This window comes from Hemiscyllium ocellatum, chromosome 47 (genome assembly GCF_020745735.1).
Source record: "Hemiscyllium ocellatum isolate sHemOce1 chromosome 47, sHemOce1.pat.X.cur, whole genome shotgun sequence".
NCBI lineage: Eukaryota > Metazoa > Chordata > Chondrichthyes > Orectolobiformes > Hemiscylliidae > Hemiscyllium > Hemiscyllium ocellatum.
The window spans coordinates 20,961,228-20,975,786 of NC_083447.1; the positions used below are offsets into that span (position 1 = coordinate 20,961,228).

General features: G+C 42.8%; 2 protein-coding genes across 3 annotated transcripts in view; both read right to left on the bottom strand.

The window, feature by feature from the left end:
* Window positions 1-4,231, bottom strand: part of LOC132836766 (mitogen-activated protein kinase-binding protein 1-like) — a 172,255-nt gene extending 168,024 nt beyond the window's left edge. For both annotated transcript variants that reach the window (XM_060856219.1, XM_060856218.1), the window contains exon 1: window positions 3,904-4,231. In XM_060856219.1, the coding sequence (XP_060712202.1) occupies window positions 3,904-4,023 (120 nt within the window). In that variant the 5' untranslated portion in view covers window positions 4,024-4,231. The remainder of the gene's footprint in view (window positions 1-3,903) is intronic.
* Window positions 1-14,559, bottom strand: part of LOC132836765 (uncharacterized) — a 179,964-nt gene that overhangs the window by 18,785 nt on the left and 146,620 nt on the right. The window lies entirely within an intron of this gene.

A 14,559-nucleotide genomic window follows, 5' to 3' on the forward strand; every position in this document is an offset into this window, starting at 1 on the left:
ATGTAGTCAGATTACGCAATTGGACAACAAACTGGCAATGGCATTTAATGAAGTTACACAATCTGAAAGACAAAGAGAAACTGAATAGAATTTAAATGGAGAAAGATTGCTGAAAGCTAAAGAACATGGGGATCCTCCACAAATCACAAAATGCTAGAATCCATTTCAGCAGGTAATGGTGAAGGCAACTTAAATCTTGGCATTTATTTCAACGTGAGTGGAGTGTAAAATGAAGGAGCTTTGCTAAAGCTATACAAGGTACTGGTCATTTAGGACAGATGGAGGGCGAAATCTCTCTAGGTTGTGGATCTGTGGAATTCTTTATCACAGAGGGCTATTGAGATTGCATCATTTTTATTTAGTCAAGCCCAAGATAAATTTTAATTACTAAGGGAATCAAAGGTTCTAGGGAGAAAAAAAACAGGTAAGTGGAGTTGAAGATCATCAGATCACTTACATCCTCACTGAATGGCAGAGTAGAGTCAGAGTCAATAATCTATTTTGCCATTTGGTAAAGGGCATTTGCTTATAAGTTAGCTTTTGGTTTATTGATGAAACATGACAGCTTGTCCTAGATAGCAGTCAAAAATCAGGTAAATTAAATTTGATTCACTTATAAATTTTAGGATTACCCATGAAGTATTGGAACTTGATTACCAGTGGACTCCTCCCATCAGGGTTGTGACATAAGCTTCTATTCAGAATGGGCTGGTGATCTTTCTATCAGAGTTTTGGAATCCAAAGTTAATTACAATTACTGCCCAGCATACTCTCACTACATGACCAATGAATCCATTAAGCAGCCTTTATTTCACAAGTGAGATGGGTCGAACCAGCAAATTTTATGACAAGTATTTGCAACCATATTCTGAACAAGTTCAACTGATGTGTAATTTTCCAGACACACAGCTTCTGCTCTTTTAGTGTAATCCCTCTATTCTCAGTACGCCTTCAATACGCATTAGCTATTTTGCAGCCTTCAGTGACGCTATTGGTTTGCAATGAAGTGGTCACATGCTAACCTGCAACATAAGTAAACAGTTGGTGAAGAAAAAGCAATGTTTTTATGGAAAGATAAACCACAAAAGGTAGGAGGGTAACAGCGAGAAAAGGAATCATCATTTGTTAAACATGAATAACTTTGATGTATTTCACCAAAGGTCAGATCATGTAATGGAGTTGGATTTGTGTATGGCCTTTCAGGACTTGTTGCTTCATTAAATCACTGTGTCCAGAAATAAATATTTAAAAACTGTTGAACTTCCCCAGTTACAACAAAAGAGGTGTTAAAGCATCTAAATATGTGTAAATCAAATAAAAGAAATAAGAATAGATGGGGAGACCTTTCATATTAACTCTGTTATTCAGTATAATCATGGCTAATCTTTGGCATCAGCTCCACTTTCCTGTCTGCTTCCCATATTGCTCAATTCTAAGAAATCAAAAAGATCTGTCTATATTCAACATCCACAGCTTTCTGGTGACATAGTTCAAAAATTACTTCATATTCCTGTTATACATGAATCCAACAGAAAGTAGCCATTCAACTTATTGTCTTGTACCTGCGCCAAATCTTTGAAAGTTGACAATAATTCATCCTCCCTTGCTCTTCTCAGATAGTTGAAAATATTGAAAATTATATTTCCTAGTTAAAAGTCAGAGTTGAATCAAATTCCAACTCCTTTTCAACCTGTCTACTATAGATCACTGAAAACCTGCGTAATTGACAAAGAAGTCTGATTTTATCTTAAAATGTGTGTCCTCTTTACCAGACTACCAGCCAGCAGAATCAACGGAAAAAAATAAAACAATACTGCACACTGTCTAAATGGGAAGCAACTGGACTGGTTAGCATGTTCACATTGGTCAAAGTTTGGGAGAAGATTTGTAGCTCGGGTGCTCGTTGTTGTGGTTCTGTTCTATAAATGCCGGAGGAAACACCACAGAAACACTTCACAGGAGACTCCCAAGCACTGAGGATGTCACCTAGAAAGGGGACGAAACGTTTGCAACACAAACTCCCAGCTCGGCGAACAGAACCACAACATGTTCATATTGGGTTAGCATGTGACATTTCACTGCAAACCAATAACATCACTGAAGGCTGCCAAATTTAGACAGCAACATTTTGAACATTAGATGTTGCTCTTTAAATTCAGTAATCTTGTGGGATGATATCAGCTTCAAAGATCACAGTCATTTCTAAAATGGTGCTCATTAACACTAAAGTTGGCAGAAGCTACAAGGAGTTTTCAATTCAAAAAGACAAATAGTTCAGCTGGAGATACCTGGAAAGTCTGTCCAAATTGGTGGTATCACACTTTATGCTACTACACTATACATGAACATCTTGTTTATGTAAACTTGCCAATGATGCCCATAGTTTTGAAAGTAACCTTTGAATACTGGTTGGACAATGTTATCCTACAATCAAGGATTTGTAGAGAAATCTACAAAAACACCACAAACAAAGATGGAAGTCATCTAGCCAGACATATGGACAGAAATGCCAGATGAAAATTTTAAGAACAAAAAAGTTAAAAATCACAAACCACCAGGTTTTGGTCCAACAGGTTTATTTGGAAGCAATAGCTTTCAGACCGCTGCTTCTTCATCAGGTTCTTATCCATCTGATGAAGGAGCAGCGCTCCAAAAGGTAATGCTTACAAATAAACGTGTTTGAATATAACCTGGTGATGTGTGATTTCTAACTTTGTACACCCCAGTCCAACACTGGCACCTCCAAGTCATTTCAAGAACAGACTTCATGAGTTCTGATAAAAAACTAAAATCCTTAATAACCTACAAATGAAAGTATATTGCTAGGCTTTTTCCTCTAACTTTGGTTCATTTCTGAAAACAAACATATTTGGCACATGACTCCTCTTGACATGGTGCTTATGCCCGAAACGTTGATTCTCCTGCTCCTTTGATGCTGCCTGACCTGTCGTGCTTTTCCAGCAACACATTTTTCAGCTTAGAAAGTGGTCACCAAAAGCTCACCTTCGATACCAGATCGATCTGTTCCCAGACTCCCTTTGGCCATTCTAAGCCCCATCAACTAGACAGACCAACATCCATCAGACCCCAGATATTGCCAACTGCACCCCCCCCCCATGGCCATTTTACAAGCACCACAATTTCCCCAACAAGACCGGCCTTTCTTCAGCCACAACCACCAAGAGTCCAATGCTCACCTCAACCTGGACCATCACACCTACTCACAACCTTCCTCACCCCAGTGTACATCATTCAAGCCCAATTTCTCACTGTAGAGACTGACTGGCGTACCCTAAATTATTGCACCCCCAAGACATGGGCACCACTCTCCACAACCCCTCATCCCTTCCATTACTCCCCCAACCAGATATTGCCACCTGCCACTAACTCCTGGGCACTACCACCTTCCCCCTGAAAAACAGCCCCCTCACTTCTCAAGACGATCCCCTGCCGATGCCCCGCAGCAATCGCCATCAGTTACTTCGCCCCCGCCCCCAGCCCGTCCTGCAGTCTAACTCCTCCTTCCTCCAAACACTTGCCCACGTCGTCACCACTTCTCGATTAGACATTGGTCCCACCTTAGCCCTGGGAACAGGGATACCATCCCACCAACCAATGCCTCACCTCATATATCCAAACTACGGATACTGCCTCCACCCTTCTTTCTCCGTCTCCGTAACACGCCTCCCCACAATCAACCAAACTACACCCCAATACTATTCCACCTCACTCTTCCTGCTCTCCCCCCAAGGTTGTCTCCCAACCTCACTTGCCGGACATTTACCCCCCCGGGCAGTTTCTTCCCCATCCCGCTCAAATATCTTCCTCTTCACTCCAAGCCCTGAGACACAGCTTTCCCTCTCCCTCCCACCCCAAATACCCCGCACACTACCAGCCCCTTACCCGCTCAGTGCCCGCCTTGGCCGTCGCTCGGGATCTCCGGAGGTTGATGGCAGGCGGTGAGCGGAGTAGGTTCTTAATGCGGCTGGTGATGCTACCGCTCCCCGTAGCGGCTGCCGCCATTCGATCTCGAGTCCCAGGAAGACAGAGTCGTCCCCAATGAGAAAAAAAGTTTCCACCGCACAAAAAAAAACAACTTTTTTTAAAGAAGTACACACACACACACACGGACCGCTTCTAAAAACTCTCACTTTAAGAGTAAGATGGGAGTGAACGGCTTGTTTATTGACAGGCTTAATCACCACCTCCCGTGCGCACTCGTGGCCTGAGATTTAAATACCAGCCGCTAACGGCCGCTCCAACCGCCAACTCGACGCGCGCACTCCTTCAAATTCAAACCGTCGCGGCCCACTGGAAGATAGAAGGCTGATTGACAGGCGTGATACCCAGTTACCCGTACACCTCATCGACATCCCGCCCACTAACTCACGTCAACTGTAAAGAGACCCTATTCTGATCTGATGATTGGATGGTGGTGATGGGCAACCGATCAAACTAATAGTTTTCCTCGACCTCGTAGTCCCGCCCTTTGGGATCGATGATTGGTTGAAAGAATGGTTTCAGTAGTTTCCATTCGATTCGGATATAATCTGATCCATGGAAAATGTGGTGGTATTTTCTGCTTTTTACCCTCCAACCTTTCGACTCCGTGCTCGGAGGTCAGTTACATGAACCCCTAAAGAATTCAACTTATCATTCCTCTTGTGGTAATATTTCAACTATTGGGTCCATTTAGCCCATGCCAACTTGCCCTTTTTTTTAATTGCCCATTCCAGGCTGCCCTTGAGAAGGTGTTGGTGAATTGCCTTCTTGAGCAAGTCACTGTAGTAGACGTGCTATTGAAAGGAATGGTGATATATTTCCAAGTCAGGATGAGGTGTAATTTGGAGGGGAGCATGTAAGTGATGGTATATCTGCTTCCTTTGTTCTTCTAGATAGTGTTGGTCTAATGATCGTCCGTGAATTTCTGAAGTGCATCTATTAGTTGGTACCTACTGAACATTGGTGGTAGAGGGAGTGTCTGTTTGTAATGTGGTGGTAATCAAGCTTCTCGAAAGTCATTGGAGCTGCACTTGTCCAGACAAAAGGGGAATATACCATCACATTCCTGATCTCTGACTTGTAGAGGGTGTATAGACTTTGAGGAGTCAGGTGGTGAGTTACTTGTTGCAAAATTCTTAGCTATGGTATATATGATGAGACTAGTTGAACTTCTGGTCAGTACTAACCCTAAGATGTTGATAGTGGTGGTCATGTAACTGAATGCCAAGGGGCGATGACTACCTCCAACAACGGAATCTAACTATAGTGACTGGATGTTCAATTGCATTACTATTTCCAGAATTCCCAATATCAACAGCCTAGGAGATTTACCATCAGTGACAACCGTACTCCCTATCCATATAAATATTGTGGCTACAAGAGCAGAGGCTTGTAACCCTGAAACGAATAATTCATCTCCTGATTAGCGAGGCTTTGAGAAGATTTGTGGCTCAGGTAGAGGTTCTGGATGTAGGTTTGCTCGCTGACCCAGAAGGTTCGTTTTCAGACGTTTTGTCACCATACTATGTAACATCGTCAGTGAGCCTCCGGACGACACACTGGTGGCATGGCCTGCTGTCTGTTTATGCGTTTAGGTTTCCTTGGGTTGGTAATGTCATTTCCTGTACTTTTTCCTCAGGGGGTGATAAATGGGATCCAAGTCAATGTGTTTGTTGATAGAGTTCCATGCTTCTAGGAATTCTTGTGCATGTCTCTGTTTGGCTTGTCCTAGAATGGATGTGTTGTCCCAGTCGAAGTGGTGTCCTTCCTCATCTGTATGAGAGGATACTAGTGAGAGTGGGCTATGTCTTTTTATCATTAATTGATGTTCATGTATTCTGGTGGCTAGTTTTCTGCCTGTTTGTTTTCTGCGTGTTTGTTACAGTTCTTGCAAGGTATTTTATAAATGTTGTAAATTTTGTAAAACCCACTCTGCCAACCATCCAACCCAAACTTTGGGTCCCGCTGCGTTGATGACACCTTTGTCATCACTAAATGAAACAAATTAGAGGAAACTTCAAGAACAGCAATAATACCTTTACTGGCATAACATTCAGCAAAGAGGAGGAAAACCATAAGACCATAAAACACAGGAGTGGAAGCAAGGCCATTTGGCCCATCGAGTCCACTCCGCCATTTAATCATGGCTGATGAGCATTTCAACTCCACTTACCCGCATTCTCCCCGTAGCCCTTAATTCCTTGTGACATCAAGAATTTATCAATCTAACCTTGAAGACATTTGGTGTCCCGGCCTCCACTGCACTCCGCGGCAATGAATTGCACAGGCCCACCCACCACTCTCTGGCTGAAGAAATGTCTCTGCATTTCTGTTCTGAATTGACCCCCTCTAATTCTAAGGCTGTGCCCACGGGTCCTAGTCTCCTCGCCTAACGGAAACAATTTCTTAGCGTCCACCCTTTCCAAGCCATGTATTATTTTGTAAGTTTCTATTAGATCTCCCCTTAACCTTCTAAATTTCAATGAGTACAAGTCCAGGATCCTCAGCCGTTACTCGTATGTTAGACCAACCATTCCAGGGATCATCCGTGAGAATCGCCGCTGGACACGCTCCAGGTCCCTCCTGAGGTGTGGGGCCCAAAACTGGACACAGTACTCCAAATGGGGCCAAAGCAGAGCTTTATAAAGTCTCAGTAGCACATCGCTGCTTTTATATTCCAACCCTCTTGAGATAAATGACAACGTTGCATTCGTTTTCTTAATCACGGATTCAACCTGCATGTTTACCTTTAGAAAATCCTTGACTAGCACTCCCAGATCCCTTTGTACTTTGGCTTTATGAATTTTCTCACCGTTTAGAAAGTAGTCCATGCTTGTATTCTTTTTTCCAAAGTGCAAGATGTCGCATTTGCTCACATTGAACTTCAGCCATTTCCTGGACCACTCTCCCAAACTATCTAGATCCTTTTGCAGCCTCCCCACTTCCTCAGTACTACCTGCCTGTTCATCTATCTTCGTATCATCGGCAAACTTCGCTAGAATGCCCCCAGTCCCTTCATCCAGATCATTAATATATAACATGAACAGCTGCGGCCCCAACACTGAATCCTGCGGGACACCACTTGTCACCAACTGCCATTCCGAAAAAGAATCTCTTATCCCAACTCTCTGCCTTCTGTCAGACAACCAATCCTCAATCAATGCCAGTAGCTCACCTCGAACACCATGGGCCCTCAACTTACTCAGCAGCCTCCCGTGTGGCACCTTATCAAAGGCCTTTTGGAAGTCTAGATAGACCACATCCACTGAGTTTCCCTGGTCAACCCTACTTGTCACCTCTTCAAAGAATTCTAACAGGTTTGTCAGGCACGACCTCCCCTTACTTTAATCCATGTTGACTTGTTCTAATCCGACCCTGCTCTTCCAAGAATTTAGAAACCTCATCCTTAACGATGGATTCTAGAATTTTACCAACAACCGAGGTTAGGCTAATTGGCCTATAATTTTCCATCTTTTGTCTTGATCCTTTCTTGAACAATGGGGTTACAACAGCGGTCTTCCAATCATCCGGGACTTTCCCTGACTCCAGTGACTTTTGAAAGATCTCAACCAACACCTCCGCTATTTCCTCAGCCACCTCCCTCAGAACTCTAGGATGTAGCCGATCGGGGCCAGGAGATTTGTCAATTTGAAGACCTTTTAGCTTTTCTAGCACTCTCTCTTTTATAATGGCAACCATACTCAACTCAGCCCCCTGACTCCCTTTAATTGTTGGGATATTACTCATGCCTTCCACTGTGAAGACTGATGCAAAGTACTTATTAAGTTCTCCAGCTATTTCCTTATCTCCCATCACTAGCCTTCCAGCACCAGTTTGAAGTTGTCCAATGTCTACTTTTGCCTGTCAAAAAACAACAAACTGCCATTCCTAGGTGTCATAGCAGAGCAAACAGCCAATGGGGAACTTCAAACGAGCGTCAACAGGAAAACAACACATACTGACCAAATACTGAACACCCACAAATGAAGCTGCATTAGAACATTATTTCAATGAGCCATCACACACTGCAGCACAGGGGAACTATACAGAGCAGAGGAAACTCACCTATACAGTTTATTAAAAAAGAACGGGTACCCAATAAACAGAGTCTGCCAAATTATCAGCACCACACCCCAACAAGCAGACAAAACACATCCAGAAACCCTAGCCACTCTCCCCTACATTAAAGACATCTCAGAAGTAACTACTCAGACCTCTTGGCATCATGGTCGCCCACAAACCCACCAACACACTAAAACAGCAGCTAACGAACTTGAAGGACCCTATACAGATAACAAGCAAAACTAATGTCATTTGTACAGTAACAAACACTACATTGGACAAAAACTAGCCACCAGGATACATGAACATCAATTAGCCACGGAAAGACACAACCCACTTTCGCTAGTATCCTTACATACAAATGTGAAGGACACCACTTTGACTGGGACAACACATTCATCCTAGGATAAGCCAGAGACACGCATGAGTTTTCCTAGAAGCTTGGCACTCTACCAACAAACACATTGATCCCATTTACCACCACCTGAGAAAAAGAACATGAAATGACATCACCAACTCAAGGAAGCCTAAACAAATAAATAGAAAGTGGGCCATGCCATCAGTGCTTCCCCTGGAGGCTCACTGATGATGTTGCAGAGTATGGTGACGAAACGTCTGAAAATGATCCTTCCAGCTCAGTGAGCAAACGTACATCACGTGCTGATTCCTCAGCCTCTTCACCATTTACAAAGCACATGTCAGAAGGGTGATTCAATAGTCCCCACTTGCTTGGACGAGTACAGCTCCAAAAACACTCAACATTATTTAATTCAAAACAGCCTATTTGATTAGCTCATCATCCACCAATTTAGTTATTCACACAATCTACCACAATGGCAGCAGTGAGTACAAGACCCACTGTAGCAACTCATCAAGCCTCCCTCAACATTACCTGTACTGTGTATCATCATCATCTTATCACTTAGGACAAGAATGACAGATACAAACAAGATCCCTTCCAAGACACTGTCCATCCTGAGTTGGAAATGTATTGCAGGGTCAAAATCTGAGAAAATTACCCTCCTATCAGCACTTTGGGTGTCCCTATGTCACATAGATAGCAGTGGTTTGGAAAATTGCTCATCATCTTCTCAGTGGCAATCGGGGATAGCCTAGCCAGTGATACTTACATCCAATAAAGCTTTTTTTGAAGAAAAAGGAATGAAGTGGACTCGGGAAATAATGCTTAATTGTACAGTGAATATAGGGAAGATCTGACTGCTGCTTTTGGTTCTCAAGTCATTGCCTTGAGCAGATGTTTGGAATTTGGCATTAATACTAGCAATGCCTGCTACACTAGTATTAGTCAGAAACCAACCCTTGCATTAACTTGCATCAGTCAGTTCTGATATAATGTAATAGTACTGTTCTCATGCGATTTTGCGTTAAAAGAAAATCATGCAATAGCAGCGCCATTTAAACTAATGGGGCCGGAATTGCATTATAGCCAATACAGGTAAGGAAAGTTCACTTTCCACAAGTAACAATCTAAATTCTTCAATTGTGTTAAAGCAAATTCACGTTGAAGAAACGCGTTATAGCAGCACCGACTGTACTTACAAAATCATTGTAAAGATTTAAATTAAGCAGAGAGGGTGAAATACCTCCAGATAAAATTGGAAGATTGGTAGCTTTTGTCACTACCTGTTGCTAGAATAAACTGATTTAAAGCCACATGATTGCACAATTCCTTTAATTCCTGAGTTGAACTATTAAATAAAGAGTTGGTTTCAAGGTGGAGAAACAGGTTAAGTTGCTAAGGTGGGGTCCTGGTAGTCATTCCAGCGTCAATTCCTGAGCAAACTCTGCTTTTACAAAGACTGTGCAAGGAATCTTTGTACTGATTAATCATGAAGCCACTGTCTAAGTTTAAATATCCTATTTAAAACACATTACTTCATTTTGAAAACAAATCTCATGTTGTTACTTGATCAGCCCTTTGGCTCAAGTTTTGTAAGAGGAGCATACCTGGCAAGGAATTGAAAATATGTTGAAAGTCCTATCCCTGTGCAAGGATTACTTTCCTGCTGCAAGAACAGTGAATTAATTTAGACTCTGTACAATAACAGACACTATAAAATAGAAATCATTGAGTCATAGAGACAGGCCTTCCAGCTCAGCGAGCAATCCTACATCCAGAACCTCAACCTGAGCTACAAATCTTCTCAAAACTCGCTAACATGCCCTATGGCCCACCGTATCAATGCTGACCAACAAACATAAAATTACATTAATTCCATTTACCTGCACTTGGTCCACAGACTATGCTCTTGCATTTTAAGTACACATCCAGATGTGTCCTGAATGTTACAAGAGTACCTGCCTTAGCCATCCTCTGGGACAGCACGTTCCATATTTCTAACACAATATGGGTGAACAACCTTTCCTTAGTTAAAAATCACACAACACCAGATTATAATCCAACAGGTGTAATTGGAAGCACACTAGCTTTCCGAGCGACGCTTCTTCATCAGGTGATTGTGGAGGGCTCGATCGTAACACAGAATTTATAGCAAAAATTTGCAGTGTGATGTAACTGAAATTTTACATTGAAAAATTGATTGTCTGTTAAGCCTTTCATCTGTTAGAAGTGAAACTATCACTGTATTCTTTCATGTGTAAATCACAAAACCCTTCTTTTTAAAGTTGCATTCTTGGGTTAGCTGCTAACAATGGTGATAGCTAGACAATATGTTGAAGGTGTTAGCCCCCTGTGTTCTCTCTCTATGACCTGATATTTAGATTGATTCTAATCTAATAAGTGAGATAAGTGTTTTACATAAATTCCTGCAGTTTTTGAGCTTAGAGTTCTACATGAATGTATGCAGTTTTTGAGCAACATGCAATGTAACTGTGCAATACAAATTCACCACACAAAATATATGTGTGCATGTGGGTCTTTGTCTGTCTGTGTGTGTCTGTCTGTGAGGTGGGGGTTGTGAGTGTGAGAAAGTGTGTGTGTGTGTGTGTGGTGGGTGCAGAGTGTCTTAAGTCTGCGAGGGGCTGCATGTGTGAGCGTGGGAATGTATGTGTCTATAAGGGTGTGTGTGGGTGTCTGTGTGTACCTGTGTCCGTGTGTATGTGAGTGTGTGTAGGAATATCTCTGTGTGTGTAGTGCAATGGTGATCACCTGTAATGTGACATGAACCCAAGGTCCCGGTTGAGGCCCTCCCTACGGGCACCAAACTTAGCTATCAGACTCTGCTCGGCCACTTTCTTCTGCTGCCTGTCGGAAAGTGGCCGAGCAGAGGCTGATAGCACAGGCAGCAGAGGAAAGTGGTTGAGCAAAGGCTGATAGCTAACTTTGGTACCCATAGGGAGGGCCTCAACCAGGACCTTGGTTCATGTCACATTACAGGTGACCACCATTGCACTACACACATACACAGATATTCCTACATACACACGGACACAGGTACACACAGACGTGCACACAGACACCCACACATGCCCTTACAGACACACACACTCCCACGCTCACATATGCACCCCCTCGCAGACCTAAGACACTCTACACCCACTACACTCACTTTCTCACACTCACAACCCCCACCCCACAGACAGACAGACACAGACAGACAAAGACCCACATGCACACATATGTTTTGTGTGGTGAATTTGTAATGCACAGTTACATTGCACATTGCTCCAAAACTGCATACATTCATGTAGAACTCTGAGCTCAAAAACTGCAGGAATTTATGTAAAACACTATTATCTCACTTATTAGATTAGAATCAATCTAAACATCAGGTCATAGAGAGAGAACACAGGAGGCTAACACCTTCAACATATTGTCTAGCTATCACCATTGTTAGCAGCTAACCCGAGAATGCAACTTTAAAAAGAAGGGTTTTGTGATTTACACATGAAAGAACTGAAACTATCACTGTATTCTAACAGATGAAAGGCTTAACAGACGTATAATTTCAGTTACATCACACTGCAAATTTTTGCTATAAATTCTGTGTTACAATCGAGCCCTCCACAATCACCTGATGAAGGAGCGTTGCTCAGAAAGCTAGCGTGCTTCCACTTAAACCTGTTGGACTATAACCTGGTGTTGTGTGATTTTTAAACTTTGTACACCCCAGTCCAACACCGGCATCTCCAAATCATAACCTTTCCTTAGATCTCTCTAAACAACTTAACTTCTCACCTTCAACTTATGCCCTCTGGTCTTACACAATCAGCCACAAGAAAACATTTTACATTGTCTTTGCTGCTCAATTTTGTATACCTCAGTCAGATCCTCCTCAGCCTCTGTTCCAGGGAAAACAAATCCAGCCTATCCAGTCTCACTTCACAACTGAGACTTTTCATCCCAGACAATATTATAGTAAATCTCCTCTGCACCTTCTTCAGTGCAATCACATCATTCCAATACTGTGGTGACCAGAACTATGTACAATATTCCACCTGTGGCCTAACCAAAAGTTTTAAACAGTTGTAACAAGATATCCTTCTTCCTACATTCTTCGCCCTAGCCAATGAAGGCAAGCATACGTGTCTACCTATGCTGACACCTTCAAAGATCTATGAACTTGTATACTAAGATCCCTTTGTTCCTCAGTACTCCCTAGGGATCTACCATTCATTGTGAATATCATTCCCTTGTTATACCTCCAAAAAGGCAACACCTCACAATTATTAGGATTGAATTCCATCTGCTGTTGCTGTGCCTAATTTACTAGCTGATCAATATCAGACATTAGCCTGAGACGGTCCTCCCCACTATCAACATCACTAATTTTTGTGTCATCTGTAAACCTGCAAATTATTCCTTCTAATTCACATCTAAGTTGTTCATTTACATTACAAAAAGCAAGAATACCAGCACTAAACTCAGTGGTACACTACTGGTCACTGTCTTGCAATCACAAAAACAAATCTCTACATTAAGGCCTTACTGAAGTTGATGTAAACCACACTAATTACACTACCCTCATCAATACATTTAGTCACCTTTTCAAAAAAGCTCAGTGAAATTAGTCAGACAGATCTCCCTCCAACAAATCTTTTTTCACTATCCCTCATGAATTCTTCTCTTTCCAAATGTTAATTCTGTCCCTCAGAACTTTTTCCAATAATTTCCCTACTACTAACGTCAGACTAACTGGTCTACAATTACCTGTCATATCCCTGCAAACTTTCTTAAACAAAGGAGCCTCATTAACTATGCTCCAGTCATCTGGAACTTTGCTTGTGGTCAAAGTATTAAAATATCTCTGCCAGGGTGACAGCAATCTCCTTCCTTGACTCCCATTGCAGCCCAGGATACATCGCAATAAGGCGTGGGATTTATGGACCTGTATGCCTGCTAAAACATCCAAAAGCTCCTCTTTATTAATCTTAACATGTTCTAGAACCTAGTCTTCACATCTGTAATCTCCAGTTACAATGTCTTTCTCCCCTATGAGTAGAGATGATAAATATATCAGCCACCTGTTGCTCCACATACATTACCCATTTGGTCTCTAGTCAGTCGCACTTTTTGCCTGGCAATCCTCTTGCTTTTAATATAATTATTAAATGCCTTGGGGTTCTTCTTATTCCTATCTATCAAAGATACTTCACTGACTCTCTCTGGCCTCTTAATTTCTTTTATAAGCACCTCCCACATACTTTAATTCTGAAGGGCCTCCCCTGTTTTTAGCACTCTGTACTTAACATATGCTTTGTCCTTTTTCTTCTTCAAACTCTAGTTGCCTGGACTTGCTGCCCTTGCCCTTCACTCTTAGAGGAACATGCTGGTCCTGAACTCTCACGATTTTACCCAGGAGGAGCGATTGCACTCCAGGACATCCCAGATGGACTCATATTTCAAGGACTGCAATTTCCCCTCCCACATGGTCAACAATGCCCTCCCGTGCATCTCCTCCACTTCCCGCACCTCCGCCCTTGAACCCCACCCCTTCAACTGCAATAAGGATAGAAGCATCCTGGTCCTCACCTTCCATTCCACTAATCTCTGGATACAGCGCATTGTAGATGGCGGAAATGGTAGAGAATAATCAGACCCCATCACCAGTGATATATTTCCCTCCCAACTCCTATCAGCATTCCGCAGAGACCATTCCCTCTTCAACTCCCTCCATAGATCCATGCCCTCCACCAACTCACTGCCGCATGGGGTGTAAAACCAGTGCCCACATCTCCCTCCTCACCTCCTCCAAGGCCGCAAAAGGATCCTTCTACATCCGGCAGAGATTTTCCTGCCCATCCTAACACCTCATGTCCTGTGTCCATTGTTCTTGATGTGATCTCCTCTACATTGGAGAGATAGGACGCCAACCTGTGGAACGTTTCAAGGAACATCTCTAGGACACATGCACCAAACAACCCACTGCCCTGTGGCTGACCACTTCAACTCCACCTCCCACTCTGCCAAAGATGCAAGTCCTGGGCCTCCTCCACTGCCAAATCCAAGCCACCCAATGCCTGGAGGAAGAATGTTTCTATTCTGCCTTGGTATCCTCCAAGCATACGGCATCA